At 44.2% G+C, this 27,059-nt stretch overlaps 1 protein-coding gene and 1 long non-coding RNA gene across 4 annotated transcripts in view; one reads left to right on the top strand and one right to left on the bottom strand.

Moving 5' to 3' along the window:
• Positions 1–27,059, top strand: part of DNAL1 (dynein axonemal light chain 1) — a 281,387-nt gene that overhangs the window by 61,597 nt on the left and 192,731 nt on the right. For all 3 annotated transcript variants that reach the window (XM_085627053.1, XM_085627054.1, XM_085627055.1), the window contains exon 2: positions 14,840–14,878. In XM_085627053.1, the coding sequence (XP_085483179.1) occupies positions 14,840–14,878 (39 nt within the window). The remainder of the gene's footprint in view (positions 1–14,839; positions 14,879–27,059) is intronic.
• The window catches only part of LOC146799491 (uncharacterized), a 246,151-nt gene that overhangs the window by 103,402 nt on the left and 115,690 nt on the right, over positions 1–27,059 (bottom strand). Inside the window, exon 2 of the long non-coding RNA XR_014968924.1 lies at positions 4,437–4,528. This is a non-coding gene — a long non-coding RNA (uncharacterized LOC146799491). The remainder of the gene's footprint in view (positions 1–4,436; positions 4,529–27,059) is intronic.

The following is a 27,059-nucleotide window of genomic DNA, read 5'->3' as shown; positions in this document are numbered from 1 at the left end:
AAAGGAAAGAGAGAAAAGAAGAAAAAAGAGGAAAGGGAGAAGAAAGAGAGCAACTTATCCTATACATTCAATATGTAATGTTCATTAAAAAAAAACACATAAGGATAAGAAAAATTAAATGGTAATAACAACTAGGAGCAAAAAAAAAAGAGAAAAGGCAAAAATTCAAATAACATGTCTGGAAAGAAAATCAGTAAGTGGCAACCATAACAAATCCTTTATGATTAATAGAGGTAAAGAGGTAGCATAAGCACGATCAAGTCTATGATGGTGGCATAACAAATTCCACCAAGCATTATATGAGATTTTTGAAGTGTCCTTCCAGTTAGTTGTGATGATCTGAAAGGAAATAGCTATAAACAAATCTATAAACTTTCGTACATTACATGAAACATTCCAAAGAGGTGAGGAGTCACCCCAAAAAATATGTACAATGTCAAAAGGCATATCTGTATTTAAAATATCATTAAGCTTAGACCATATATGAGACCAAAGGGATTTAACCAAGGGACAGTGAAAAAACATATGAAGGAAGTCACTATTAGCATGTGGGCAGGACCAGCAATTCTTGGAGTCAATTAATCTAAATTTATGAAGGTCGGAAGGGGTGAAAAAAAGTCTATTATAGAAGAAATATAAGGTCTGTGTAGTGCTTGCGGAGCGAAAAGCTGTGTGTATTTTTGGCCAGATAGAATCCCAGAGTTGATAGGAAAATTCCTGAGCTAAATCCTGTTCCCATATGAGTTCTAGTTTTGATTTGACCCTAACAACCTGTGAAAGGGAAAGCATTTTGTATATAGCAGCAGCTTTGAGAGGAGTGGAAAAATCTGGTGAAGGGGAGAGGGTCGGATCATTAATGGGCTGAGGGATGTTTTGAGAAAGTACTAAAGCTATTGCATTTTTTAACAAGGGATATAGGGAGGAATATGAATCGGAGACTTGAAAAGATTCGTGAATGTCTGAGAAATCCCGCAGTGAGTTATTTTTAAGTAAGTGGTCATAAGCGATGATGCCTTAATCAATCCACTCCTTCCAAAATAATGCCCTGTTGGTAATTTTTAAGAATTTATTATACCAAATCGGGGTCTGGGAGTGAGAATCAATATGTAAAGTAAAGAAGCGAGAGAGCGAGCGCTTTAGAGTGTTTAAATAAGGGGGTGATAAAGCGTTTTGGAGGCTGAGATAAACGAGTTGCTGTAAGAAATGAAAAGGGTGAGATTTGTGCTAGTTCGATGGAACTCCAAGCAGTTGAGGTAGGGCATGAGGAGTCTGAAAGAAAAGGCCAAATCTGTTTTAACATGAAAGCGGAACGGTATCGGGTAATATTAGGAAAATTTAATTCCTCCTAGGTCTTTAGGTTGTTGAAGCCGGGACAAAGAAATCCTAGCTTTGCGGTTGTTCCATAAAAATGTTATAAGGATTCGATTGATGCTTCTGAAAAAAAGGAGCGGGAGAGAGATGGGAAGCATGGAAAGGTAAAAGTTGACAATGGGAAAGAGCATCTTTTTAATAGTTGAAAGTCTTCCCCACCAGGATAGGAAAAGAGGGGACCAACCTTAAATGAGATTAGATGCCTTTTTGAGTATGTCAACATGATTGATATTAATAGTTTCTCTAATAGTATTCGCATATAGGACACCTAACCATTTGATGTTCCTAGGATTCCATTCAAAGCCAGAACCTTGAAACATGTGAGAGAGGCAGAGTTTGTTTCAGGGTAAGACCTCAGATTTATCGATATTTAACTTGTACCCAGAAACTAAAGAGTATTCATTTAATAAGGAGAAAAGGGAAGGCAAGGAAGTAGACGGGTTAGAAATGTAAAGAAGAATATCCTCAGCGTAGGCAGTATATTTAATCTCCACATTCTGAAATTTGAAACCAGTATAAGATGATGAGCGCCTAATTTTTTCCAGGAAAGGTTCTAAAGCAAGAATGAAAAGAAGAGGGGAAAGGGGGCAACCCTGTCTGGTACCTCTGTGAAGGGAAAAGTAATTAGATTGAGAGCCGTTGACCAAAATGGAAGTGGAGGGGGCAGAATATAACAATTGAATATGTTGAATGATATGGGGACTAAAACCGTGCTATTTCAATGCTCCAAACATAAAGTCCCAGCACACCCTATCAAATGCTTTCTTCGCATCTAATGTGATAGCTGCAACAGGAGAATCCATCTTTGAAGCAAGGTGAATGATGTTGAGAAAGGTTCTTGAATTGTCAGTTATTGATCTGCCCTTAACAAACCCCGATTGATAAATATTAATGAGATCAGGGATAACTTTATTGATGCGAATGGCTAGAATATTAGCATAGATTTTACAATCGGTGTTAATTAAGGAGATAGGCCTATAATTTTTGCACATGGAAGGATCTTTGTCCTTTTTAGGAATCAAACATAACATTGCCTGAGTGAAAGAGCCAGCAGATTTACCTGTAGTAAGAAAATAATTAATCAGTGAGAGTAAATGGGGTATTAAGATTGATTTAAAGCGAAGATAAAAGTGAACAGTAAAGCCATCTGGGCCAGGGGTTTTATCCTTGGGCAACAGAGTTATGGCATTGGCTATTTCTTTATCTGATATAGGAGTATCTAGGGATGTGAGATCTATAGAAGTTTCGGGAGATTTAGGAATGTTTTGAAAAAAGGAGTCAATTTGCGCAGAAGACGGATTGGATTCTGGAGTGTATAGGGAGGTATAATACTGAACAAAACAGTCAAGAATCTTATCATTTGTAGAATGACAAACTCCCTGATAATCCTTAATAGCAATAATTTTGGATTGTTGCTTCTTAATTTTAAGATAGTTTGCAAGAGAATTACCCGCCTTATTCCGTCCACCATACTTCTTTGCATTACATTTGAGAAGATTATTACTGGCAGAATCCCATGAGTGTTTATTGTATTGCATTTTTACTTTAATGAGAGAAGATAATGTATCAGCAGAGTTTGTTGTGAAATATTGATGTTCAAAGTCTTTAATCTGTTTAAGGATAAGGGAAGACTGCAAGAGAGCTTTCTTCTTCTTCTGAGATACATAAGCAATAATAAATCTCCTGCGGCAGCCTTGAAGGTGTCCCAAACAAAATAAAAATGAGGAGTAGAGTGAAGATTGTTAAGGAAAAACTCTTCCATAAAGGATCTAAATTGTTCAACAAATTGGGAGTCTAAGAGGAGAGAATTATTAAAGCGCCAGCAACGAGAGGTGGGAGAGGGTGTAGGGTAATACAGATCTAAAATGACAGGGGCGTGGTCTGAAATGAGGATAGAGCCTATTTCTGAATTAGCCATGTTGTGTAAGGAAAATGTAATTAATTCTGGAGTGAGATTTGTGAACGGGGGAAAAGAAGGAGAATTCTAATGACGGGATGGGAAATTCTCCATGTGTCTATTAGACCTCTAGAGGAAATGGCTCTATAGAACGATTTTTGCATCTTATTGCGAACATATCTGGTTTGTGACTTCTAATCCAGAAAGGGGTCCATGAGTTGGTTACAATCACCACCCACAATTAAGCTATCAGCTGCATGCGAAGACAGAAGAGTAGAAAATTTGTTCCAAAAAGATAATCAATGCCATTAGGGCCGTAAACATTACAAAAGGAAAGTTGTGTATCATTGACAGTAGTATTCAAGAACAACCATCTACCATTGTTATCGTGAAACTCATTTTGTAACTGAATATTTAACGACTTGTGGAACAAAATAACAACACCATTTTTATTATTCACTGCCGGAGAACAAAAGATTTCTCCTACCCATTGCCTACGCAGTGAAGACAGATCTTGTAGTTTGAGGTGTGTTTCTTGCAACAATTCAATTTGACATTTCCATCTCGCCAAATGAGATAAGACAAGCTGTTTTTTAACAGGGTTGCGAATACCTTTAACATTCCAGGAGATAACGCGAAGACCCTTCATGAGTAAATATTAAATAAAGATAAGCATAAGAATGAAGAAAAGTAAGCGAGGGAAGAGAATAGGGAATGAATTAGCGAGGAAAGGAGTAGAGAGAAAAAGACAGCAGAAGGCAGCCCAGGGAAAGGTATTCGTATGAAATGGTCACAGCAGGAACAAGAGAAGAGAAAGGAACAGAGCAAAAGGTTGAGATGAAATAGATATTTTTTTTTAAGAAAGTCAAAAAAAGAATAATGTTGGCAGGAAAAATATGGAGAGGAGGAAAGAAGTAGTGTAGAATGAGATAAAGAAAAAGAGATGACAGAAAGCCAAGGGGCTTTAGTCATGATAGTGAAATAAAAAAAGAACAAGAAACATTGTCGAGGGAGGGGGGGACGGCAAGAACCAAAACAACCACACCACTAGGGGGGGGGGGCACCGAGAAACCAATATCGTTTATACAATATCAGATGAAAAGGAAAGGATGATATATTCAAAAAAAGGAAGAAAAAAATAAATGAGACAAGAAAAAAGGGAGCTTACCAGAGACAGGGGAACAAGTCAACTGGATACATCAAACAAACAGACAGACGGATGAAATATGGAGGAATCTTCAACCACAGCGCAAGAAAAACCTGAAAACAGACAAAAGGAAAAATTAATAATGACAAACACCAAATGCAAAACCTAAGGAGTGAAGTAGAAGATATAATAAAACAATCAATGTTTTGCCAAGTTCCATGTGCTCTTCTCGATGTGTATGAATGAACTTCCAGATATCAGCTGGGTCCTCAAATGAAAATGTTCTGTCTTTGTAAGTCACTTTAAAGTAACAGGGATGTATAAGGCCATAGCGTGCATTCATGGATTTTAAGGCTGGTCTGAGATACAGAAATTCTTTGCGTCTACTAGCAGTTGGTTTGGACACATCCTGACTGAAAAAAACCTTGTGACCTGACCAGAACATCTGTTTGTGTTGTTTGGCAGCCGGATTTCCATAAGATCAGAGTATAGCAGAAAAAAGGCGATGATACCTCTTGGTTTGGTGGCAGAGGATGCGTTTTGAGGCCCTAGTCTATGTGCTCTTTGAATATTAAAATCAACTGATTTTGAGAGGCCATCAATCTGCAAAACCTGAGTTTTCAAGAAGGTGATCATATCGGAGCCTTCAGAACCTTCCGGAATGCCATAAATAGGAAGATTATTACGCCGGTTGCGGTATTCTAAATCCTCAGTAGATTGTTTGAGTTGATGAACTTCTTTGGTAAGGGTCTCGACTTTGCAATGACATCCTGTGCATCGCTCACCTTTTGTTCAACATCAGATAGTCTCATGTCAAGGCCGGACCATTTTTCCTCAATTCTTTGGAGGGTGGTGGTAGTGTCCGACATGAAGGGGCGGAAGAGACGCAATTCATCCATGATGTCCTCCAATGTGATGGGAAGAGGGGACTTAGTTGGAGAGGAAGGGTCTTTTTTAAGGCGTTTGCTGTTATTGGCTGTAGAGTCCTTCCGACCTCCAGAAGAAGTCCCAGCAGTTCCATGCGACTTATGAGAAAACGCAGGATCCATTGTGAAGAGTCGAGCAAGATGGTCAGGTAAAGTCAAAGACAGAAACCAAAAAAAAAAAAAAGGCAGACAATAATGTTATTAAAGCGAGATGGAGGAAAATACAATCACTTCAGTGGAGTGACTGGTAGAGAGTGAGTTGCTGCCGATACAACGAGGATACAGAGTCCAAAATCCAGGTAAAAAGCACAATATCAACTTCGCAAGTACCAAAAGACTGCGTTTAATCACATATAATACGCATAGGAGGAGAACCGTTTTAGGTGGCTCAGCGTGTTATTAATATAATGAGCTGCATAACAGCTATATACAGGTAGATGCAAGCGCCAATACCGTGGCCGCCACAATACTATCAAAACTATGACAGCCACAATACTATTAGAACTATGCAGAGTTGAATGCGCAGTTACAAATGTCTATACAGTGGCAGCTGCAATAATATAAAATCTGGTGCAGAGTATTCTAGGTATATTCTCAGTAAAAGCCGCAAGCTGAGGTAAAAGTAATTGTGCTTGAATAAGCTTGCATTCTGTGGAGAAACACCTGAGGAGAATGAGTTACAAAAACCAAAGCGCACATTTGGTGACAGCCGCCATACTTATAGAAAAATTGAGCAAGTTTACTTGCATTGTGGAGGTTTTATTCTGTGCCAATCGTAATGTGGGTCATGCTGAGGAGATTTGTGTTGCGCCGCTCCGAGCGCGAACAAAATGGCGGCCACGATCTCAAGGAACAGGAGAATCCAATTTGTGCAGAAAACGGGTCAACGTATTCTCAATAAAGGTCGGAAACTCGCCTCCACAGTCCTGGCGGTCTCCGACGAAATCACAAACGTTTGTGAGCAGATACAGTCCCGTTGGGAGGTCCCTTCGTGAGGAAGTTTGTCTCGGCACTGCGGAGCCTCCTCAGGGTGCGGCCATCTTGCCGCCGCGTGCCCTCGAGTCTATCGTACTTACGATACTGTAAAAATCTGATTTGAGGGCCATGTATAAGGAAATAAGATAAATGTGTATTTATAGTCTACGAAGTCGATTCGCAAAGTGCAAAGTTTGAATTGGTGAAGCAGAGCATAGAACAGTAAACCTTTCACTGATCCTGAATACAGAACACTCAAAGACCAGTAAATACATGTAGAAAGCAATGCAGATATTGGGTTCGAATCTCACTCCAGTTGCACTAAATAAAGCAGAGGACATCGCATGGATCCTATTTTTTTGTCAGTCCCAAATAATGAGACTGGTACTTTTGTACCCTTCAAGGATAGATTGATGCAGAAAGCCCACAGGTCCAAAGGGTAGTTCGTAGGAATTTTGATAGAAAGGGCAAACTGCTCTGGTGTAACTAGCCTACTCTGAGTAAGGTACGTTTTCTCAAAGCTCTCCTGTGAGCTCCCTTTCCAGATTGTTAGGGGTGCCCGAAGAGCCTCAAAATACCATGATGTACTGGAGGGAATGGCAGTATCTTCCTTGAATGGCAAATGTACGCAGCAAATTTATTTTGCACCATGATATCCCTCAGAACCCATTTGGCCCATTTATCCCCTCTGGAGCTTTCAAGAATTTGAAAGCAGACCAGATGCAGAGTGGATGTGAGCCGAGCACTGAGGGCTCCAGTGCACGAGCTAGGTGTTGCTCCGAAATTTAGGAGTAGGACCTTCAGAAATTGACAATTTGACTCCAGAGACTGCCCAGAGCTGCAGACTAAGTCCTATATCCTGGAGAGGTGTGGCGCAGGAGAGCAGTTGGGAGGAGCATCATGCTACATGAGTGTGGCTCTCGGAGGAACCCGCTACATGAGTGGAGGCTGCATGGATCACCAGCTTCACATCCCTTGACTGGAAAGACTTCTAATTTAGTAGGTGTTGAGTATTCCAGGATTGGTTATTTGACATTCACCATGAATGACATTCATAATGCTTTCATGATGGGGAGGCATGACCACCAAAAACGACATGGGGAAGACCCAGATGTGGCAAGATGTAATTCTTCATCCACTAGCTTCCAACTAGGAACAGCAAACACCATGGGAATCCTGAATTAGCAGAAGCAAAAAGACCTGAACATGCACAAAAATAAACCCTAATAAATGCTAAAATCAAAAAATGTTAAAGGCATTCTCCCATAGTACTTATTTACAGGTAGTCCCAAAGGATTAAGTTTGAGTGTTCACATCAAGAAGTATAAGAGGGTGCACAAGGTTTGTGTTAATTGACCTCAAAGGTATCATACTTGGATCTTTAGTGTGATCTCATAAAAAGGTTTTTATAATAGATCATTGATTGTGTAACTGGAATCTAAAGTGGGTAATTTTATGACCAGAACCTCCAGCATCTGCATTCTTTGATCTATTGCTTTTTTGTAATGTGAAAAACTGAAAGAATTGTTTTTGTATTTTTTGAACTTCGAAATGCTGCCTTTAGATGGCCCAAAGATATTGCAGTGTACACAGTTTATCCCATCAGGTCCGGGAGGGAAAACAAAGGACTTTTCTGATAAAGATCAGATGTACAAGAAAGCATTTTTTCGTGTCTAATTAAGAGTTGCGTGGTATTGGCAAATCCTCCTATTTCTGGAGGAATTATGAGAATCCATGAGTGACATTTCGTCACCATGGGGAAAATACAAAAGAGTACTTTCCACCGGTGGAGATTTTCCTCCAGATCTAACCCTAGTCTGTTAATTGACTGTGAAAATCAACTGTCAGCAAAGATCTGATTGCATATGTCCGGAATTATTCTATTTTCTGCCCAGTTCCTTGATATTTGGGAGATTATGTAAAATACCCATTGAAGATGATCTAATGCACATTTCTTTACCTAAAAACAGAATGTAGGTATGGATTCATCAGATCAGTTAGTGGAACAGAATCGCTTATGTCCTACATAACATTGACACTCAAAGTCAAGTCCTTTGGAACCCTTGCATTTAGTACTACCTTCATGTCTGCTTTTTCCAAACTCTATTGGATGCTGACTATAATATGGAGATTTATCTGATAAATCAGTCAATTTCTCTACTGTTGAGGCCACGCTATCAACTGTCAACATCTAGGTACTTTGGTGAAATATAAGAAAGTCCTCCTTTTTGCTTTGACAATTTAATGTGGCTTCCTATATGTCAGCATAAAACTTGCAATATTGGGTCAGTCTGGACAACCTTTCAAAATTCCTACCGCAGAATGTTTTAGGTGAATTTCTTTTCTGGGTACTGAGACAAAAAGACAAAGCTATAACTTATTAGGTAATGAAATCGCCATGTAATCTCAAGACTTTATTCTGAATCTTATTGTACAAAATGTTCTAACTGTGCAAAAATAGTGTTCTGTGCCATCCAAGTGCTTGAGTACTTTTATTTCAGCACCACAAAAATAAGTCTCTTTCAGACCTCTTTATAAAGCTTACAAGAAAGTAACAAAAGGTTTAAGTTTTGATCCAAATCCTAAATAATCCTCCTTCGCCAATTCTAGATTCAAATCAAAAAGTCAAGTAGAATATCCTTGTAGATGCAGTAGGGTCCAATAAACCTGAAGCACACTTCCCCAGTAGGATGAATATTTTCATTTTACATGGGGGATTAAATACTCAGGACCAGTGGATTCTTCAAAGCATGAAAGAAAGGTGACACTTGCATATTCATTCAGATTCTCCAATACATTCTTTAACATTGCAGAAATCATGTGTAGACCCTCCTATATCGTCTCCATCTTTAGATGCCTCAACGAGAGAGGTACCAATTTGTTACCTCCAGCAAAGCTTCAGACCACCATATGCCCCCTTCCTATTAGTCACCATCGCTTCAAATGCTCAGGTGGATGGTGGGGAGCTGCAACATGCTGCTATATCAACAATTTCACAAAATTGTGCATATGCTGTTCTGAGTCTAGGTCCAGTCCTTGTGGATCAGTTACATCTGCGTTAAGAAGGAAAATGCCTGTACAGAGATGTGTGAGGTGACTGTGCAAAGAAAAGGAGAAAGGCCCATTGCAATTGTGGACCTTAAGGCATAGTACTTCTTAACTGTCTGCACCGCTGTTGTGAGGCAGTGTTGGACATAACAATTTTGAGAAATGTGATCTCTAGGTGTCCTCCAGAGAAAATTCACAGACAGCTCAAAGTAGAAGAAAAAGTATACAGAAAGGTTTTCAATATATATTTCAATCAAGACCATACCCTTTCAGGCTTAGATGCCGAATAAATTATACAAGCAAGGAACTCTGAGTAATTCTCAAGTTTAGGCGGAGAGCAGTTGCTTTATATGGTGCACCCTACACCACCAGCGACACTCTGAATCTGCTCACCTCAAATGTTTGTTTTTCTAGCAAAGCCTTAAGCATAAGATTAGCACTGTGCCATCATTGGTAAGCTAGAAAGGGACAAAGCTCTTAGGCACTCTAGGCGTGAAATGGCATTGTCTTGACATATACTGGGTGCTCCCCAGTGGCGGCTGGCACAGGTAAGACCGGTGCAGCAGGTGCAGGGGCAGGGCAAGGGTGTGGTGGGGTAATTTGACAGACGTGAAATAAAAAAAATAAAAAAACACTTGCCTTGCCCTCGCTGCCTCGTCGACTTGGCGATGTGGCGAGTGCAAGGTGTGTTTTTTTAAAATTTCGTTTTTCACTATCACGTCATCTGTCGACTTTCACCCCACCCCCGCCCCGGCCACCACTGGTGCTCCCTTGTATCTGGGCAAAGCCGCATCTCTCTGATGAGCTCTAACTAGAGTTAAGCATGTGTCATGGGGTGCTTTTATTCTTTCCAGGTTGCCTTGGATAGTATTTTACTACTCCCAAGCTGTATTATTGTACCTGAGTGGTAAAAGGCTTTTGTCATTTATTTGCCCCTCTCTAGCTCTGCATGGATGGCACTGTGCTTATCCTATGCTTAAAACTTTGCTAGAGAAAAAGACATTTGAGATGAGTGGATTCAGGGTGTCGCTGGTGTTGTAGGGTGCTCTGTGTAAAGGGTGGTGGTGGTTGGTGGGTGGTGGGTGAGTGGTTTGTTACCCTTGAAGGGTGAATTCCTTTATAACCAATATAGTTTATCAAATTTGTTTAAATTGTACTATTAGATCGTACAGATATGTTGACCTCCTTTTGCTTTATTGTACTCCCATGCCGCGGGTTTTTCCCTAACACATTTATCAAAATGTATTTCTGCAACTGAAGTGTTCAGATTTCTTTTGAATAGTGAAGATATCATCAAAAATATGCAGTTGAATACATTGTTATATTCCTGACCAAGCAAACCTAGATCACAGATGGCTAACCAGGAAAATGTTGTCCTAAGTCTGGCAACGCCAAATATTTTTAAGGCTCCATAGGAATTGTCCGGTCAATCACTTATGTAATATTTACAGAGATCGGTCAATTATTGCAGAATTACTTGTTATAGGGCACTATGCATTTCACGACATACATCATCCACATGAGCACTACAATGGGGAACCATAAAAACGATATTTCCTCATTTAGGGCAAAATAAAGAATCTATTGACTGAGGCAGATCTCTTGGCCTGGACTGAAATATTGTAGAAAATTGTTTTTTTTTTTCAATGCAACTGTAAACAATATTGCTATTTCCATGCTAGTTCCCTCTCATCTAAATACGCCAGTGGGAAAGTTTGTCCTATATTGTATGTTGATTCATTTGCTTTTCCTAAGGGTTGTGCTTTCGGGATGTCCACTACTGCAAAGCATGTGGCTGATTTCAGAAGGAAGTAAAGTTTTGATGCTGCTTTGGGTGTTCTTGTCCTTTTGTGGCAGAAATGAATTGTACAGCTTGAAGGAAACCTATACATGTGCAATATGAGCAATGTTTCCGAGTGGCATGCCTCCTTTTCTCTATTACGGAGGGTGGAAGAGAATGGTTGCTCTGCAAGAAATAAGAGGGCCAGAATGAAACAGGAAATGAAAGGAAAAGGAGCGGTTCCAGTCATTTTATTTCTTGGTCCCAAGTCCAGCCCTCAGGTTTGTTGCTGAGATGGGAGTGGGTAGTCTGAGGAAGCCCACATAATCACCAATTCCCTTTATGCACAACTTTCCCAGTGTCTTTACATCCAGATACCAAGTGTGACATATGAGATCTTAAACCATCCTCTTTTAGAGTTAACATTTTTTTTATTGGAATTTATACAGAATTACAGAGGTAAATGTTTTACACATCACGCACAACAATGGTCATTGGTTGTCAAGCAAAAGGGGGGAGGGTGAAATAGGAAATATAAGGGACACAGTGTTTTAGAAAGGAGGATTGAGTCCAGGACTGCATAGAGTGTAAGGAGTTAAGGCTGAGGAGTAAGATTTAAACTTAGTAGCTGATGTTGGTTGGCGGGAAAATAATAATAATGGCTCTGCAATTATCTTTGTTTTTTATGGGGTTTTAGTTTTATTCCATCTCACTTATTTTCTGTGGTAGGGTGTTGCTATAACTGTGAGTGGATATAGGCGGTGGTAGAGTTCAGTTCTGAGCTGAAGTATAATTAAAATTGTTATGGGCCCCTTTTGGCCAAAGTTATTTTAGGAGTACCGTTTGTGAATAGGAAGGGGTTTAATCTTGTGCGTGGGTGCATTTCTGCTCTAAATTACTCTCTAGCCCTCCCTTAACTCCCCCTCAACCCTCCCAAAGCCCCTCCCATTTAGTCCTAAACATTCCCCATTTTCCAGCCAGTGCGCCCATCCTTTGCACAATTACTACTTAAACTTCTACCTACGTGTGCGAAAGGTAGGCGATGCAGAGATCTCTGAACGGAGGTTTGTGAACAGCATTTTATAGCACATTAGGAGTACTGTTGTAGTAGTACTGCTACACCTATTACAAAATACAATTTGATAAGAGACTCCTTTGTGAGTAGCAAGTTACATTCCACTATTGGTTTTGCTTCAGAGGTTTTGGATATTTCAGTTTGGCTGTCATCCTTTGTATAGCAATGGCTATTACATTTTATAGTAGTTTAATGTTTGATTAATTTATTGAAGGAATTGCTTGCAAGGTTCAAAATAGCAAATCGGTTAGTGAGGTATTTTTTTCTTGCAGGGAAGATGATATTCACTATATTTCTTCCAAAAGCGGAGCAATCTAGGGCAATAGAGAATCACATGCTCCAGGTTTACCATGTTTGCCGTTTCTTTCTTTCGCTTTTGGCATTCCATAAGCATGTATGTTGTTTCTCCTTTTTTCTTGAGCTTTCTGAAGTTGTCACACCTGGTATTCCTGGTCTGAGACACTTAGGGGCCGATTACGATGCTGTAGTAAACGGCTCCGATGGCATCATAATCAGCTGTTCGAATTCATTTCCGACCGACCCATTTAGATGGAGTGAGCTGGAAAGGAATCCAAATGGGATTTCCGAATGGCTTCGGACGGGCTCATAGAGCCAGTCTGCCATTCGGAACGCCTCCAGTAATGCCAAGGGTGGCTCGTTCCGTCTGAGGGATTACAATGTTGATTCTTACAGCCTTTCTGTGCTGGCCTTCCTGACACAAAGGCTGTTGGAAGTCGACTTTGGGGGCCCTCAACAAGGCCCCCATGGGTGCATGGCCCCATGGGTGCAGGCCTGAGGTGCCTGCCACAGGGTGCAAGGATGAACTTCACCTCTTCTCTTTACAATGAGAGCATTCCATGCATGCTCCCATTATAAAGAATAGGAGTGTGAGGGATCAGTGTTCGGTCGCGTCCTAATTGCTGGTTTGGGACCGCCGACAGGAGGTCGGTCCCAGTACCGAATCGATGTCGGACTCTGGTCCGTCCGGCATCGAAATCGGGCCCTAAGTGGAAATCTCTCTACCCTATTTTTTTCCAATGTTGTGTCGTTTTTACTAAATGGTGTATGATTTTGAGGATGTAAACTGCTTGAATAGTTCTAAGGATATTACTTTTGCTAGGATGTCGGATAGCGTTGGCTCTTCAGTTTGTTTCATCAGTGAGAAATGGTACTTTTTTGCCTCTGCTTCATATGCATTAAGTAAGCCTGGGCGTAGTGGGGCTTCATGAAGCAGCGCGTAGTGTGGCAAAATCTACGCACACTCGCGCGCTCCGCATAGCCCCACTACGCGCTGCCCGCCTCCCGCCCGTCCTCATTTTAAAATAATTTAAAGAAGGTTAAAGGTAAATAAACCACCTTACCTTCAGTGCGGCGTCCCGGGGCTCCCTCTTCTTGCTGGACGGTAACTTCTTCACGCAAATCCGCATGCGCGGATGCCCGCGCATGTGCATTTCTCGTGAGAAATGCACATGCGCGGGCGTCCGCGCATGCGGATTTGCATGAAGAAGTTACCGTCCAGCAAGAAGAGGGAGCCCCGGGACGCCGCACTGAAGGTAAGGTGGTTTATTTACCTTTAACCTTCTTTAAATTATTTTAAAATGAGGACGGGCGGGAGGCGGGTGGCGGACAGCTCTGCTTCGCTGCGGTGTGTGCATAGCGCTGCCGGCTACGCCTACTTCGTAAACGGCTAAGCAGGCAGCGCTACGTGCACTCCGTGGGCGAAGCGGAGCACGACGCCCAGGTTTAGCATTGAGTCCAGAGGCCAAATCTTATCTGTGGCTGTAACTTGTAGCGCAAAACTTTATCCTCATCCTGTCGATTTTTGTGTCTTCAAGTTTGTATTATGTTTGATCATAATGTCAATGCTAATCTTTAAAAACGTATTTCTGTAGTGTTTTCTTTAATGTCACTTCATCAAAGTGACATTCACTTACTATATGAACGAGTAGATTTGCTGAGAATTGTTTAGTTGAATCACAATTTAACTTGTTAATGCCTTAGGAATTAATTCATTCAGTAAACTACATTTTCTATTAGAGTTAGCCAGGTACGGTCAAACAAATCAGAGAAACAAGAAATTGAGATCAGAAAGGCAAGCCATTTGCAATACTTTTGACTTGAGACTGCACTTTGGGTCACCTTAATGATTACTTATGGGACATATATAAATCACTAATTCAGATTACTTGAGTAGTACTTGAACTGCACACACCGTGCTGTTGCTACAAGGCCTGAAATATTAAAATTGCTGCCATTTCTAAGGCTTCCTTTGGAAATTTGTGATGGGGGTTTTACAACAGTCTTAAATCTGTAAGCACCTGTGAGTTTCATTGAGACCCTTCCAAATGTGCAAAATTGCTTAGTGACTTGCGACTCTTGAGTTTAAAGTGAGCAGATAATGTTCTGTGGTAGTCCACTGTAAATGTGTATTTTTTTAGTGAATGGCCAAATTAGTAAGCTTTAAGACACACATTTGGCTGGCCAAGTCCACAAGGAGCCCTGCAAATTTAGCAGTTAGTAATTCGGATTGAAACAGCATGTGAACCTAAAAATATAGTGAAAGATTGCACATTGTTACAAAAAAACCTATTGAGATTTAACTCGAATTTTCATTCTTTAGGCAAAACCAACAACCATTAAGGAAGCTCTGACCAAATGGGTGAGTACCTGCTAGGCCGCTATAACTTTATTATTGACATTTGATTACTAATCCTTGTTACAATAGTAGTAGCAATAGTCACTATAATTGAAAGTGATATTAAACAGCGCCCTCGAAAGTCTAGGTGTGCAATGTTTAGTTGTGCAATGTTTAGTTTTATGTATAATGTCAAATTCAGTTTTGAATACAGTACAGCATCGTTATTCCCTTCTTGTGAATAAAAATGTATTCCTTTGGTAATTGGCTGCAAGCACTTCAAAGATGCATCTACTTATACATAATGATTACAACTGGCTACTCATGAGGCGTTTTAACACCGAAGTCACAAAACATTGTGATTGAGTTTGGTAAGGGTAACCACAAAGATTCTCATCTGAATGACCTCATGGGGATGGGAGGCTGAATTAGAATCTACATTACAAAACGATTTTAGTAGTGGATTAATTTCTCCAGTGAGCTGTACGTTGTACCGGCCCGGACTCACCATGTTCCTAGTTGGGATGGCTATTTTGTTTAATGTAACCAACCTTCATACTATTAAAATGCTATTGGTCAAATAATTTTTGCCGACTCTATATATTTTTTATTTTCTCGGGTTGAAAGATGTGCAAGAGACCCCACGCACTGGTCTTGTCTAAACACCCTTGCAGTTGCCTTCACAATTCCTTGGAATGTCATGAAGGTAGAAATCGCTGATTCATTTATTACACCAGTGCTTCCCAAACGTTTTAAAACCACGACTCACCTTTTAGTACGGCAAACTTTTGTGACCCACCTAGCTTTAGTGGAATTGGGGTGGGTGAATTTTAGGTCTCGCCTGGCGAAAGCAGCGCATGCGCTGCTCTCACCAGGAGAACCCCTTTTGGAATCAATTCTGCGAGGGCTCTCATGCATGCGTCTGCATTGGACAAAGATGGCTGCTCTCGCCATTTGTCTATTGCAAACAGCATGCGCGTGTCCATTGGACTGTGGACAGTCCCACGCCATTTTGTTGCCACAGCAACAAAATGCCACTCACGTGGTTTTTCTTAGTGTCAGTCCCCCCGGGGCACAAGCAGGCATCCACTTCTGTCTTTTTGCTGCGATCAGCTGTCCTGACAGAAGTGGATGCCTGCTTGTGCCCCGGGGGAACTGCAGGACAGCCCTTAAGGCATCTTTTATCCAGGCTATCAGTTGTGCTAGCTGTAGTTGAAATAAATGAAGCATTCAGTTGTCCCGCGTTGCCTCCCCCTGGGAGGGTGCTTGTGATAACAAATGAAATGCAATGACCCGTTTGTCGTTTATGGATTCAATAAATTACTTCTTGACCCGCCACCGAAATGCCGCAGAGCAAGCATTTCCTTGCTCCAGGCCTTTATGCAGTTCTAATGTGTAAATTATCTCACTGCAGTGGGTGCGCAGATGATAAACACGCGTGAGGGGAAAAATCGTGAAAACGTTAATGCCGCCGCCCTTAAATCTGCGACACGAGGGCAGAGCGATGCTGAGCCACCAGATGGGTGCATAATCAGAAGGGCCCCGCAGCCGCCAAGCCCGCTGCTTCCCTGCATTTGCTGTTCATTCGCGAAGCCCCGGCCCCTTGGGTTTCATGAGAGTAAAACCGCACCTGCAGCTTCCCGGGCCTTGATTTAGTGCCCTAAACGGTGCCTAGAGAGTGGATTAAGCTGGAGAGCGATCAACCCTTATATGCAATCCGATTATACAAACTGCTCCTTGCACCGACCCGATTGAAGCCATTTCCCTATAGAAACATTACACTCACTTCGGTGTAAAAATGATTATCATTTGCTTACAGCGGGTCACTTAATCTACCCGCCCCTTCCTAAAATGAAGGTGTCCTTTTATAACATAACTGGTGCTCATGTAAAGCGCTCCAATGCGTTGGGGTCGAGTTCGCGCTATATAAATCATTTTTTTTTAAACTGACTCTTTGTCTCTCCACCCAGCCATGCCTATTGGAATCGCAGACAAAAGGCTGCTCTGGTAAACCTTTTAAGTTTCCCAATGCATACTGTGGCAAGTGAGGCCTTTGCGGTACAGGGGAAGCGGCATTGTTGTGTCTTGGCCTTAACAATTAACAGACTTAAACAAGCATTGAAAATGCAATAGGTCTCACCTTTGATTAAGTTAAAGCCATTTGCTTTGCTAATGGTATTGTATAACAAAGCACATGGCTTTAACTTAATGAAAGGCGAGACCTATTGCATTTCTAATGCTTGTTTTTTTTAAATGGAACTAAAACATGGTGTGGTAGCGCATTGTCTTTTACAGGGAGCCTATTTTCCACTTAAATGGCCACTAAATTTGCACACACATTCAGTTTTACGGATTAAACTATATTGCACACAAATGATAACGGGTTTCTGTGAATATTTCTTATTTCCGCATCGCAAAGTAATGGTCTATATTTGCTCTGATCCTATTAAAATCTTTGTTTCCATCACACTTCGGAATTACAAAAAATAACTTGCTTAATTTTTCCTTTCTTAACTAATGAATGTGTACAATTCCTTGACGGGTATTTAGATTTTTCCTTTTGTTACAAAAAAATGACATCCTATAGACTCTCTCCTTTCACGCTTCATGTACCGCAGCAAGGCTTTACTTTTCTTTCTCTGACTGCGAAGTGAGAGGAGTTTGGAAACACCAGTCCTCATGATAAAAAAATAAACATCAGAAAAAAAAAATTTAAACGAAATTTGATTGTTGACATATAACAATCGACAGTAGCAGGTGAGTCATCTTACAGTCTACATATTCAACTATTTCATGCAGTGCCTGATTGCAGAGTAGATAGTTTGAGGTCTCTTCTTTTCATCTGCAAGTTCAAAGCGCATTGCATCTCTCAGCAGAATGGATGCTTCACTGCCACTAACATCGAACGAACCCCCCTATCCATCCCTCCCTCATACCCACAGCCATGCTGTTGCACATACATTCCCAAACTGTGTATCAGAGTTCCAGAGCATTCCCTGTGTGTCTAGCCAAGAGGACCCACATGAAATCTCTCAAGTCAGGTAAGGAACCAACAACTCCCTCTTTTGGGTGCATCCTATGGTATATCTATTGGTTAAACTACTGCAGCTGTGCCAACAAATAATATACCTGTAGGATCCCCATCCCACCTTCCCTCACAGGATGCTGCAGTTTAGTCATTGCCACCCTGTGTCTACCCGTACCCCAAACCAGCTCCAATAACAACGATTCTAGTCTAGGGACAATCGGCGAGGGCAACACGGGAAAGAAATAAAGCAGCCTTGGGAATGTCATCATCTTGGCCGCTGCTTTTGTACCAGCGACGGTTAAGGATAAGGATGGTCAAAAATTGACGATAGACCGCAGCGTTTCAACTGCCGGCCCAATATTACCATCCAAAACATCTTGGAGGCCATGATACACTTTAACTCTGAGATATTTTAAGCAGTCCGCTTACCAGGTGAGGCCATATGGGTCATGGGGCAGAGTGACATTCCTGCAGAGCGTAAAAAATTTAGATTTCTGCCAGTTAATGTGCAAGCTAGACACTGTACCAAAGCGCACCAGTAGATCTATCGACCCGGGCCACATCTCTAATGAACAACATCTCATCAGCATATAATGCAGCATAATGGTGTTGTCCTCAAACCACCAAGCTATAGTAGAATTCCACCATGTGTGTGCTGCAGGCTAGGGGCTCCACCACAATATCCAATAGTAACAGGGAAAGCGGACACCCCTGTCTGTTTATCCGTCCCACTATGGATCATTCAGATATTATTCGACCAGTGCAGACCTGCGCTGTAAGACCAGAGTAAAGGAGTTCAGTCCATTTTATGAACCCAGGGCCCAAACACATCTGTGCAATAGCCCGATACAAGAAGTCCCGGCACAGGCTGTCAAAGGCCTTCTCTATGTCGATAGCCATGACAGCCGCCGTCTGTTTGTCCACTGAGCCATTACTCAAAAGTGAGCGGAGCCTACATATATTGATCGCAGTGTTTCATTCGAGAATAAATCCCCCCTTATCACCATGTATCAAGGAGAGCATGTGGGGCAGGGGCGGGTTGCTAATATCCGGCTTAGAATCTTATAGTCCGCATTTAACATGGACAAGGAGCGGTACGCTCTGATATCTGTGACAGGGTGGCGTGGCTTTACGAGCGTAATACCCAGGGTCTCATGTGGACGGTGGGAAATGGCCCAAGTTACGGACTGCCATGTAAATATCGACCAGTTTTCGGAGCCAGGGTGTCTTGATAGGTAGCAAAGAATTCCAGTGGGTGTCCATCCGCCCCAGGTGCCTTATCGCGAGCAAGCATTTTGATAGCTGCCGGAACTTCCTAGACTGTGATGGCACCCCACGTTCATCTGCATCATCAGGAATGCCAAGGGGGCAAGAAAGTCCTCAAAGGCCTGATGCTGAACCTCCTGTGGTGGGGCATACAGATAGGTGTAATAGTTCCGGAACCTAGGTATTAATGGCATTTTGGTTGTAGAGGGGTTCTCCGGTTTCCGATTCAACCTCTAATACAAGGGAACCCTGAGCCAGTGGAATTGTGAGCCATGCTGGTAGGGTACTGGTCTTGTCCCGCTCTGCAAGTGCATGGGTCAGGTATTCACGGTAGTCAAAACAGCGACATTTCTCAACTTGGGCTGCTAATGCTTCTTTTGCTTTCAGCTATGGGTGTTTGAGTGCTGGATTTCTTGGTCTCCGCCTCTCAAGGCCCCGCAGTGCTTTCTTCTGATCCTCAACCTCACCCACTAAAGTGCTTGGGACCGCCACTATTTCGGTGGTACACCGGCCCCCGGACAACCGTTTTTAAAGGCATCCCACCCAATCAGAGAGGAGTTAGAGGTCCCAGTATTATCAGTAAAGTAATTGGTGATGGCCTCCCTAGTAGTTTGTTGAAGGACCAGGTCATCTAGAGCCTCTACTCGCAACCTCCAGTCAGGGATGTAGGGGTGCTCAAGTTCCCATCTCAAAGACAGGAACACCAGATTGTGGTCCAGCACTTTCCTGTAGAGATATTCCACATTGTGCACCACCCCATTGACAGCGGGTGTGCACATGAAGGTGTGGAGGTGAACATGAGGTTTGTGCATACCGGAATAAAATGAGTAGTAGTCCGGTCAAAGGGTGGAGGCATCTTCAGGATTCTAATAAACCCCATTGTCTCTGCCAATCTGAAAAAGTGTGCGCCATTCGGGACACTGTTGAATCTCGCAGTGGCGGGTGAGAGCAATAAATGGCAGGGTCGGCAATACTATTAAAGTCTCCCCCTAGTAATATGTTTTGTGTCAGGCCATTACTCTGGACAGCTCAGCAAAGAACCGCCCCTGATCAATATTGGGAACATAAATTGTAGCTGTGGCTAGGTTGTGTCTTGTTAATCTCCCTGTGACCACTACGGATCTTCCCTCGGGGCTGTGAGCTCACCTGTCCTCTGGAATGGTACTCCTGGCCTCACCCACTGCCGAACTCCTCTGACAAATGCTGAATAGGTCTTTGTATGCACCTGGCCCCTCTGTCTCTTCTGAAGAGCCAGTCCCTCCAAAGCAGTGAGGTGAGTTTCCTGCAAGAGGGCTATGTGTGCGCCCCATCTTTTAAGGTAAGCATAAACTTTATACCGCTTAGCCATATTGTTTAGCCCTCGGACAATCCAGAATAAAAAGTTTTATTGGTCATGGGTGTCGCCATTGTGAAGTGCTAACCTTGTGTGCCAGGTGACTCCACTTCCACCCACACAGCAGGGTCTGGCTCTCCGCCAATGCCATCTAATTCCAGCAGGCAGGGGTAACCTACGAATTATTCCACTAGCAAAATCAAACCGACTTGCCATTCCCAGGATCAGAAGCAAATGACTACTAGTCCAAACCAATTGAGAAACATCAAACATCCATGCATGCCTCACAAGCTTACTATTTTCCGGGGGGGAGGTGGTGGGGGGGGGGGTAATCACCTGCCGAGGCACACCCCAGCTTCACATCACACCATCTGAAGGGAACAAACAGAATGATAAATGCTACAAGTGGCCCTGCAGAAGAAAGAACATGGTAACATAATGAGCAAGTCAGAGGTACATAATAGGAACCGTCTCCGCTGCCACCAAAACTCCACCAGCCCTTATGGGAGGTCCAGTCAGGATGGTTGTGTCCGATTATCTCATCAGATGTGCCAGGTGTAACTTCGGGGAAGAACTTAGTTGATCCTTGGGAAGAGATCGATTCCCCATCCGTATCGGAGTCTCCTGCATCCACCTCATTGGGAACAAAGAGTGCTGCCGAGCCCCCGCCACTCAAGGCATCCACTGCGTCCACCATCTGCTGGCGCCGTCTGCCAGATCACTTGTCCCCTGAAGAAGCATCTCCCCTTTGTTGAGGGAAGTGGTCCATCCATTCCCAAAGTGGTTACAGTGTTGTGAAGAAGTGCACTCCATCATCTGTGATCACCCTCAGTCTGGCTGGAAACTTCATAGCATATGTTAGGCCCAGTTGATGAAGGCGCTTTTTTGCATCTACAAAAGAGTCTGTTTGCTTCTGTACCTCTCTTTTTAAATGAGTAAAGAGCATAACTCTGTTATTGTCAATCATGAGGTCCCCCCGGAGTCTTGCTTGGTTCAGGATATGATCCCAGTCTCTATAGTGGCCGTGGAGCTGCACCAGGTAACGTCGGCCATGCAGGGACACGATGAGCGTGTTCCAGTGTCCAAAAGGGAGAGGACCCTCTGAGCCCACCTCCTCCTTAAGCCACTTCTCCAAGAAGGCACGCATGTTCATGGCGGATCCTTCAATGCACTCGGAAGGCCAATTATTCTAATGTTATTTCACCTTGCCATGTTTTCTGCATCTTCAGCCCTGGTTTATAAGGTGGTGATTCTGATTTCCATAGTGGACATCTTATCTGTGTCGAAACCAGCCCCGGGGTGAGGTAATCAACAGCACTCTCAGTGGAGGTGACCCGCTTGGCTAGTCACCTCTGATCATCGCGCAGTATGTCCATGTCTGCCACCATGGTCTCTATTTTGAGTTTGAGTGCATTCTTGGAGGCGGCGTTGGCCTGGAAAATATTGGTCATTGTGGGTTCCAGGCCATATGGCCAGTTGCAGATCCCACCAGCTCTTAGGATCCCAGCACCTTTGAGGCACATGGATCAGTCTCCTCCCTTCTCCTGGTAATTTTGCCCACGGCGGTGGTCCCTTAGGGCAGATGCAGCGGTTCACCACCCAGCCAGTTAGAAATACAGCTTGTGCAGGGGTAGGGGCAGTGGCCGCCGAAGCAGCACTGCAGGAGAAGACAAGAAGGGATCCGGTGACAGGGTCCATAGCTCAGCTGTGCCAGGTAATAATTGCTGCACGTGTGGGGCAGGTCCTGCGTATGTGCAGCCGTTTGAGTGCCTCATCCCGGGGGATCCAGGGTTCCACACACAAACTAGTCAGGTGCCGGAACGGCCTCAGCCTCTGGCACCGAGGAAACAAGGGCCCTGATTCCGCCGCAGACAGCAGTGGCGAGAGTTCAGGTGGGCGGGCAAGCAGGAACTGCTTGTGCAGTGTGGGCCAGTCAAGTGTCTTCAGCCGTCGCTAATCTCAGAAATGGGGGTAATGGGGGGCCGCCCTACTGTGCCAACATCCAGTCCCTCCCGGTGAGTGTTGTAAACCAGATTACAGGGGAATCCATGGGGGCCCCATGTCAAGTAGGGTCCCTCAGCTTGACCACGCCAAGCCACCAACCCAGATTCAGCAGGGCCCCTCAAGGACAGTCGCGGAGCTGCAGGAGGGGGGAGGATGAGGTCAGTGTCACAGAGGGACCTCACCGCTGGCCGGTACCAGAAGCTGTAGGGCAGCCATGTGCCGCAACACCCCACGTCTGTCGAGACCACCCAGCAATGCTCCTCTCCTCCCGATGGGATGGCAGAGAGGCACCAAGACCCAGCTGCAGTGATGGGGAAGGTGGCAGCCCCTCAACGCTGAGGCCTCCGGGTCCTCGCCTCGTCACTGCTCCTCGATACCCAGGTCCCTAGGACTCTGCAGCTTACTATATCCTCGTTCCCTGACTCTCAGCCACACAAATCCAGCACTATCCCATGATCCGGGGCAGGCAGCATTGCCAGTCTACTGGTCTATTCTGGCCGACCGCAGATGACAATCAAGCAAGTCCCAGGCCTCACATCAATCTGGCTGGGATCCACAGCAGTGTCCCTAGCAGCACTGGCTCACCACACAGTTTCTTAGGGCTGCCGCTGGGTCCTGCCACTATCAACCCGCAGGGCTCAGCTTCCTACATTCGGGCCCCACAGAGGCATACCAGGTCTCATCTCCGCTGCCTCAGCGCCGATTGACCCACACACTCCCAAGCAGGAGCCTCTCGCAGCAAGCTCACCGCCCACAATGCGCCCAGGTGATTGGGTGCCGCTGGCCAGAGCAGTCAGGAGGCCTGCTGCTAACAGGGCCCTCCGTGTCACTGCCCTGCCCAGCGAGGATCGCAGGCTGCCATCTTACTTGTGGCCAAGCCGTGCGCCAATTCCCATCAACCCTCTGAGTTTTCGGGTGCCAACTGGATTTCCAGCTACTTCAGTGGGACACAAACACTCCAGGGCCGTTACACACCAACTATGAAGGCCAAATGCAGTGGATGTAGGTCAGGATGCCTCCAGATGGCGGAGTTCAACCCGGAGCTCCTCCGTCCATGTCCTTCTCCATCTGCGCCAAGCCAGGCCCTGCCTAATTTATTTGTTTATTTGTTGGTTTTATATAGCGCATGAATCACCCCCGAAAGGGTATCTCTGCGCTTTGGACGGAGCTACTGTGTGTGCTGATGGAAAATTTACAGAACAAGGTAGTCTTAAGTAGTTTCCTGAAGTGTGGATAGTCGGGGCACTGTCTCAAGTGTATAGGAAGCTGGTTCCAGTACAGGAAAGCAAGGTAGGAGAAATATTTTCCACCTAGTCTCGTTTCCCTCACCCTGGAAACTGAAAGAAGAGATTTGCTTCCTGATCTAAGGGTCCTGGAAGGAACGTAAGGCTTAAGTTTCTTGGAAATGTATAGAGGACCTTTGTTATACAAGGCTTTGTGAACAATACAACAGATTTCGAATTTCACACGCTTGCGGATTGGGAGCCAATGGAGCCGCTGGAGAAGGGGAAGGGAGGGAATTTTAAAAGGGGCATTGGTAACGAGTTGCGCTGCGGTGTTCTGGACCACCTGCAATCTACTGAGGGATAACTCATTCGCTGAGACATGAAGAGCATTACAGTAGTCGAGGCAGCTCATGACCATGGCCTGAATGAGAGTTTTGCGGGTATGATCTGGCAGAAAGGGGAAGACCCGTCTAAGCAAACCCAACACATAAAAGCAGGTGCTAGCAGTGTGGACAGCATGCTCTTTTAATATTAACGCACGATCAAGGCGAATGCCCAAGTTTTTGACTAGGTCTTTAGGGCCAGGAGGGGTGCCAAGGGCTACAGGCAACCAGTCTGGGGACCATAGAAGAGTAGCGTCCCCGAAGAGCATAATCTCCGTCTTACCTGCATTAAGTTGGAGAAAATTGCTCTTCATCCAGAGTGCAATTGTAGTCATTCCCTCTGAAAAGGTGGACTGAGCAAACGAGGAAGATTTGTTAAAAGAGAAGAGAAGCTGGGTGTCATCCGCGTAAGAAATGGGCAAGAAGCCGCAGGACCTCAGGAGGTTGGCCAAGGGGGCAATATAGATGTTAAACAATGTAGGGCTCAAATTGGTCCATTCCATCGTCTTAGACCAAAAAGGTCCTAAATTTACAGTCTGAGTACGGGAGGACAGGAAGCTAGTCATCCACTGATGGGCAGGTCCTCCAAGTCCAATCTCCTCCAATCTCCTGAGCAAGATCTGGTGTGACACTGTGTCGAACGCGGCAGAAAGGTCCAACAGCACGAGGATTGTAGAGTGGCCACTGTCTAAGGTCATTCGGATATTATCCGTGACCTCCAGAAGGGCCAACTCTGTACTGTAGTTGGGCCTAAAACCAGATTGATAGGGGTCCAGGCTGCCATTATTTTCGACATGGGCGGAGAGATGTATTTCTCCAGGATTTTGCTCATGTGTAGTAGAAGAGAAATGGGACGGAGATTGGAGAGTTCTTTCATTGGGACCTTAGGATTTTTTCAGATAGGGATGATCTGAGCTGCCTTCCAATCCCGAGGAAGATGACCCTCTTTCATGGAGAGGTTTAGTATTTTGCCTATAGAGGAAGAGAGTTGGTTGGAAAGAGAGGCGGCTACGTTTGCTGGGATGACATCCAGCAGAGAGCCAGATTTGACTGAATGAAGCAAGTCAGCCACCATCTCAGAAGACAGAAGCGGGAAGCTTTCGAGCAACTGTAAATTTGCGATTACAGGTGGGTCAGGAGAAGGGGCAGTCAATAGTTGGCTCCCGGAAGGAGCGATCTTATCATAGATAAGATCTATTTTATGTGAGAAGTACTGAGCAATATCATCACAGAGGACTTGGGAGGAGGTCTCCGGATTGACGCAGGCTTTAGGGCTAGTAAAAGATTTCAATATTTGAAATAGTTTTTTGAAGCGTTCTCTGCCATGGCAAATTGTGGGGCGATAAACGTTTTTCGCGCTCCTCTTATATTTTTATGGTAGGAGGAAAGGGCATTCTTAAAATTTGTCCTGTAATTCCTGGGACCTGCGCCAACATCTCTCCAAATTTTTGCACGGTATTTTTTTCTGCGTGAAGCTCCGGGGAATACCAGGCTGCTTGAAGGTGCCTAGCTGTATTCGGGAGTGCTTTGAAGGGCGCAAGCAGGTCAATGGTCTTGGTAACCACCGAATTAAATCAGGCTAGTCCCTCCTCACTATGGGAGCGATCTGCTTCAGCTTCCCAAGAAGATGAGAAACTGTCTGAAAGCTATCTGGGGAAATCTTATGCCATTGTCTGCGAACACTGGGGATGGAAGCGGTGGGAGCAGCAGTCGTGTTTGGGCCCTGAATAGTGAATTCAATGGATGCATGGTCTGACCAAATCGGGGTTTGGGTGGGTTCAAACCGTATGTGGGGGGTGTTGTAAAACATAATATCTAAAGTGTGTCCCCTAGTGTGGGTTGGGCCGTCATTAAACTTAGATAGTCCTAGGAGAGTCAGGTTTGCAAGGAATAGCGATGTGTCAGGGAGTGTTTCACATTCGCTCTGCACATTAAAATCACCTAGCAAAATTACATGTGGGGCAAATATTTCCGTGAGCTGGAGTGAAAAGTCTGCCAACAGACTGGGAGGCCAGTACACTAAGGCACCTTTCCAACTAAGCTGCGAATGGAAATCCATGCGAAAAAACGATATTTCATTGTTGGCGTTGCAACGGTGCTCAAGTGTTGAGACTGAAATACAGTCTTTATAAGTGATGGCAATACCACCTCCCCCCTTTGATTGTCTGTCCATCCTTAATAGCCTAAAACCAGATGGTAACGCTAAGGCGATGGCAGGGGTAGAGTGCGGCTTAAGCCATTTCTCGGTCAAGAACAATAGATCGTGGTTAACCGAGGAGAATAAACCCCATACCTCTGTGGCGTGCTTAGATAGGGATCTCATGTTGCATAAAACACCCTTCCATCCTGTATTGGGACTGGTGGGCATCTTTACGTATTCCAGGGCAGGAGAGAAAACGTATTTCTGAGGAGGAGAAGGCAGCATAGGGCTGCAGACCGATATTATATTGCTGCTAATAGGACTGCATTGGAAGTGACAATGAATGCAGGAGAACGGGCCATAAGGTGTTGGCCAGAACCGTTCAGCCTCCTTACTTGGGTTCCCACAAAAGGTGAATGGCACTATCCTTAATTTGTGTAGCGTTTTGCTAGAATAGGAAATACCTTTAGTTATAGCGGGAACTGAGGAGGAACTGGCAGAGTCCCTGGCTCTTGGCGATGACCTGGCGCAGACGGGCTTGCCTTTGGCGCATCCGCTGCGAGCGTCCACTGTGCGTCGAGCAGGGCATCCGGTTTTGTGGAGGGGGTTAGTGACCACTAGACCACTAACCTCCCTCAGACCGGAAATCGCCTATTCCTCCCTCCACTCAATCGGGACGTCACACGTGGTGGACCGGGGAGGGGCGACCAAGCCAAGGAGCAGTCAAAGAGAAATCTGGGGGTAAGTGAACAAATAGAACTGTGCAAATCAGTCCAGTTTGTAATTTCACTTAGAACAAGCATTTGCAATGCAACAGGTCTCGCA

This window comes from Triturus cristatus, chromosome 9 (assembly GCF_964204655.1).
Source record: "Triturus cristatus chromosome 9, aTriCri1.1, whole genome shotgun sequence".
NCBI classification, from domain to species: Eukaryota; Metazoa; Chordata; class Amphibia; order Caudata; family Salamandridae; genus Triturus; species Triturus cristatus.
This window is presented reverse-complemented; position numbering and strand designations above follow the sequence as displayed.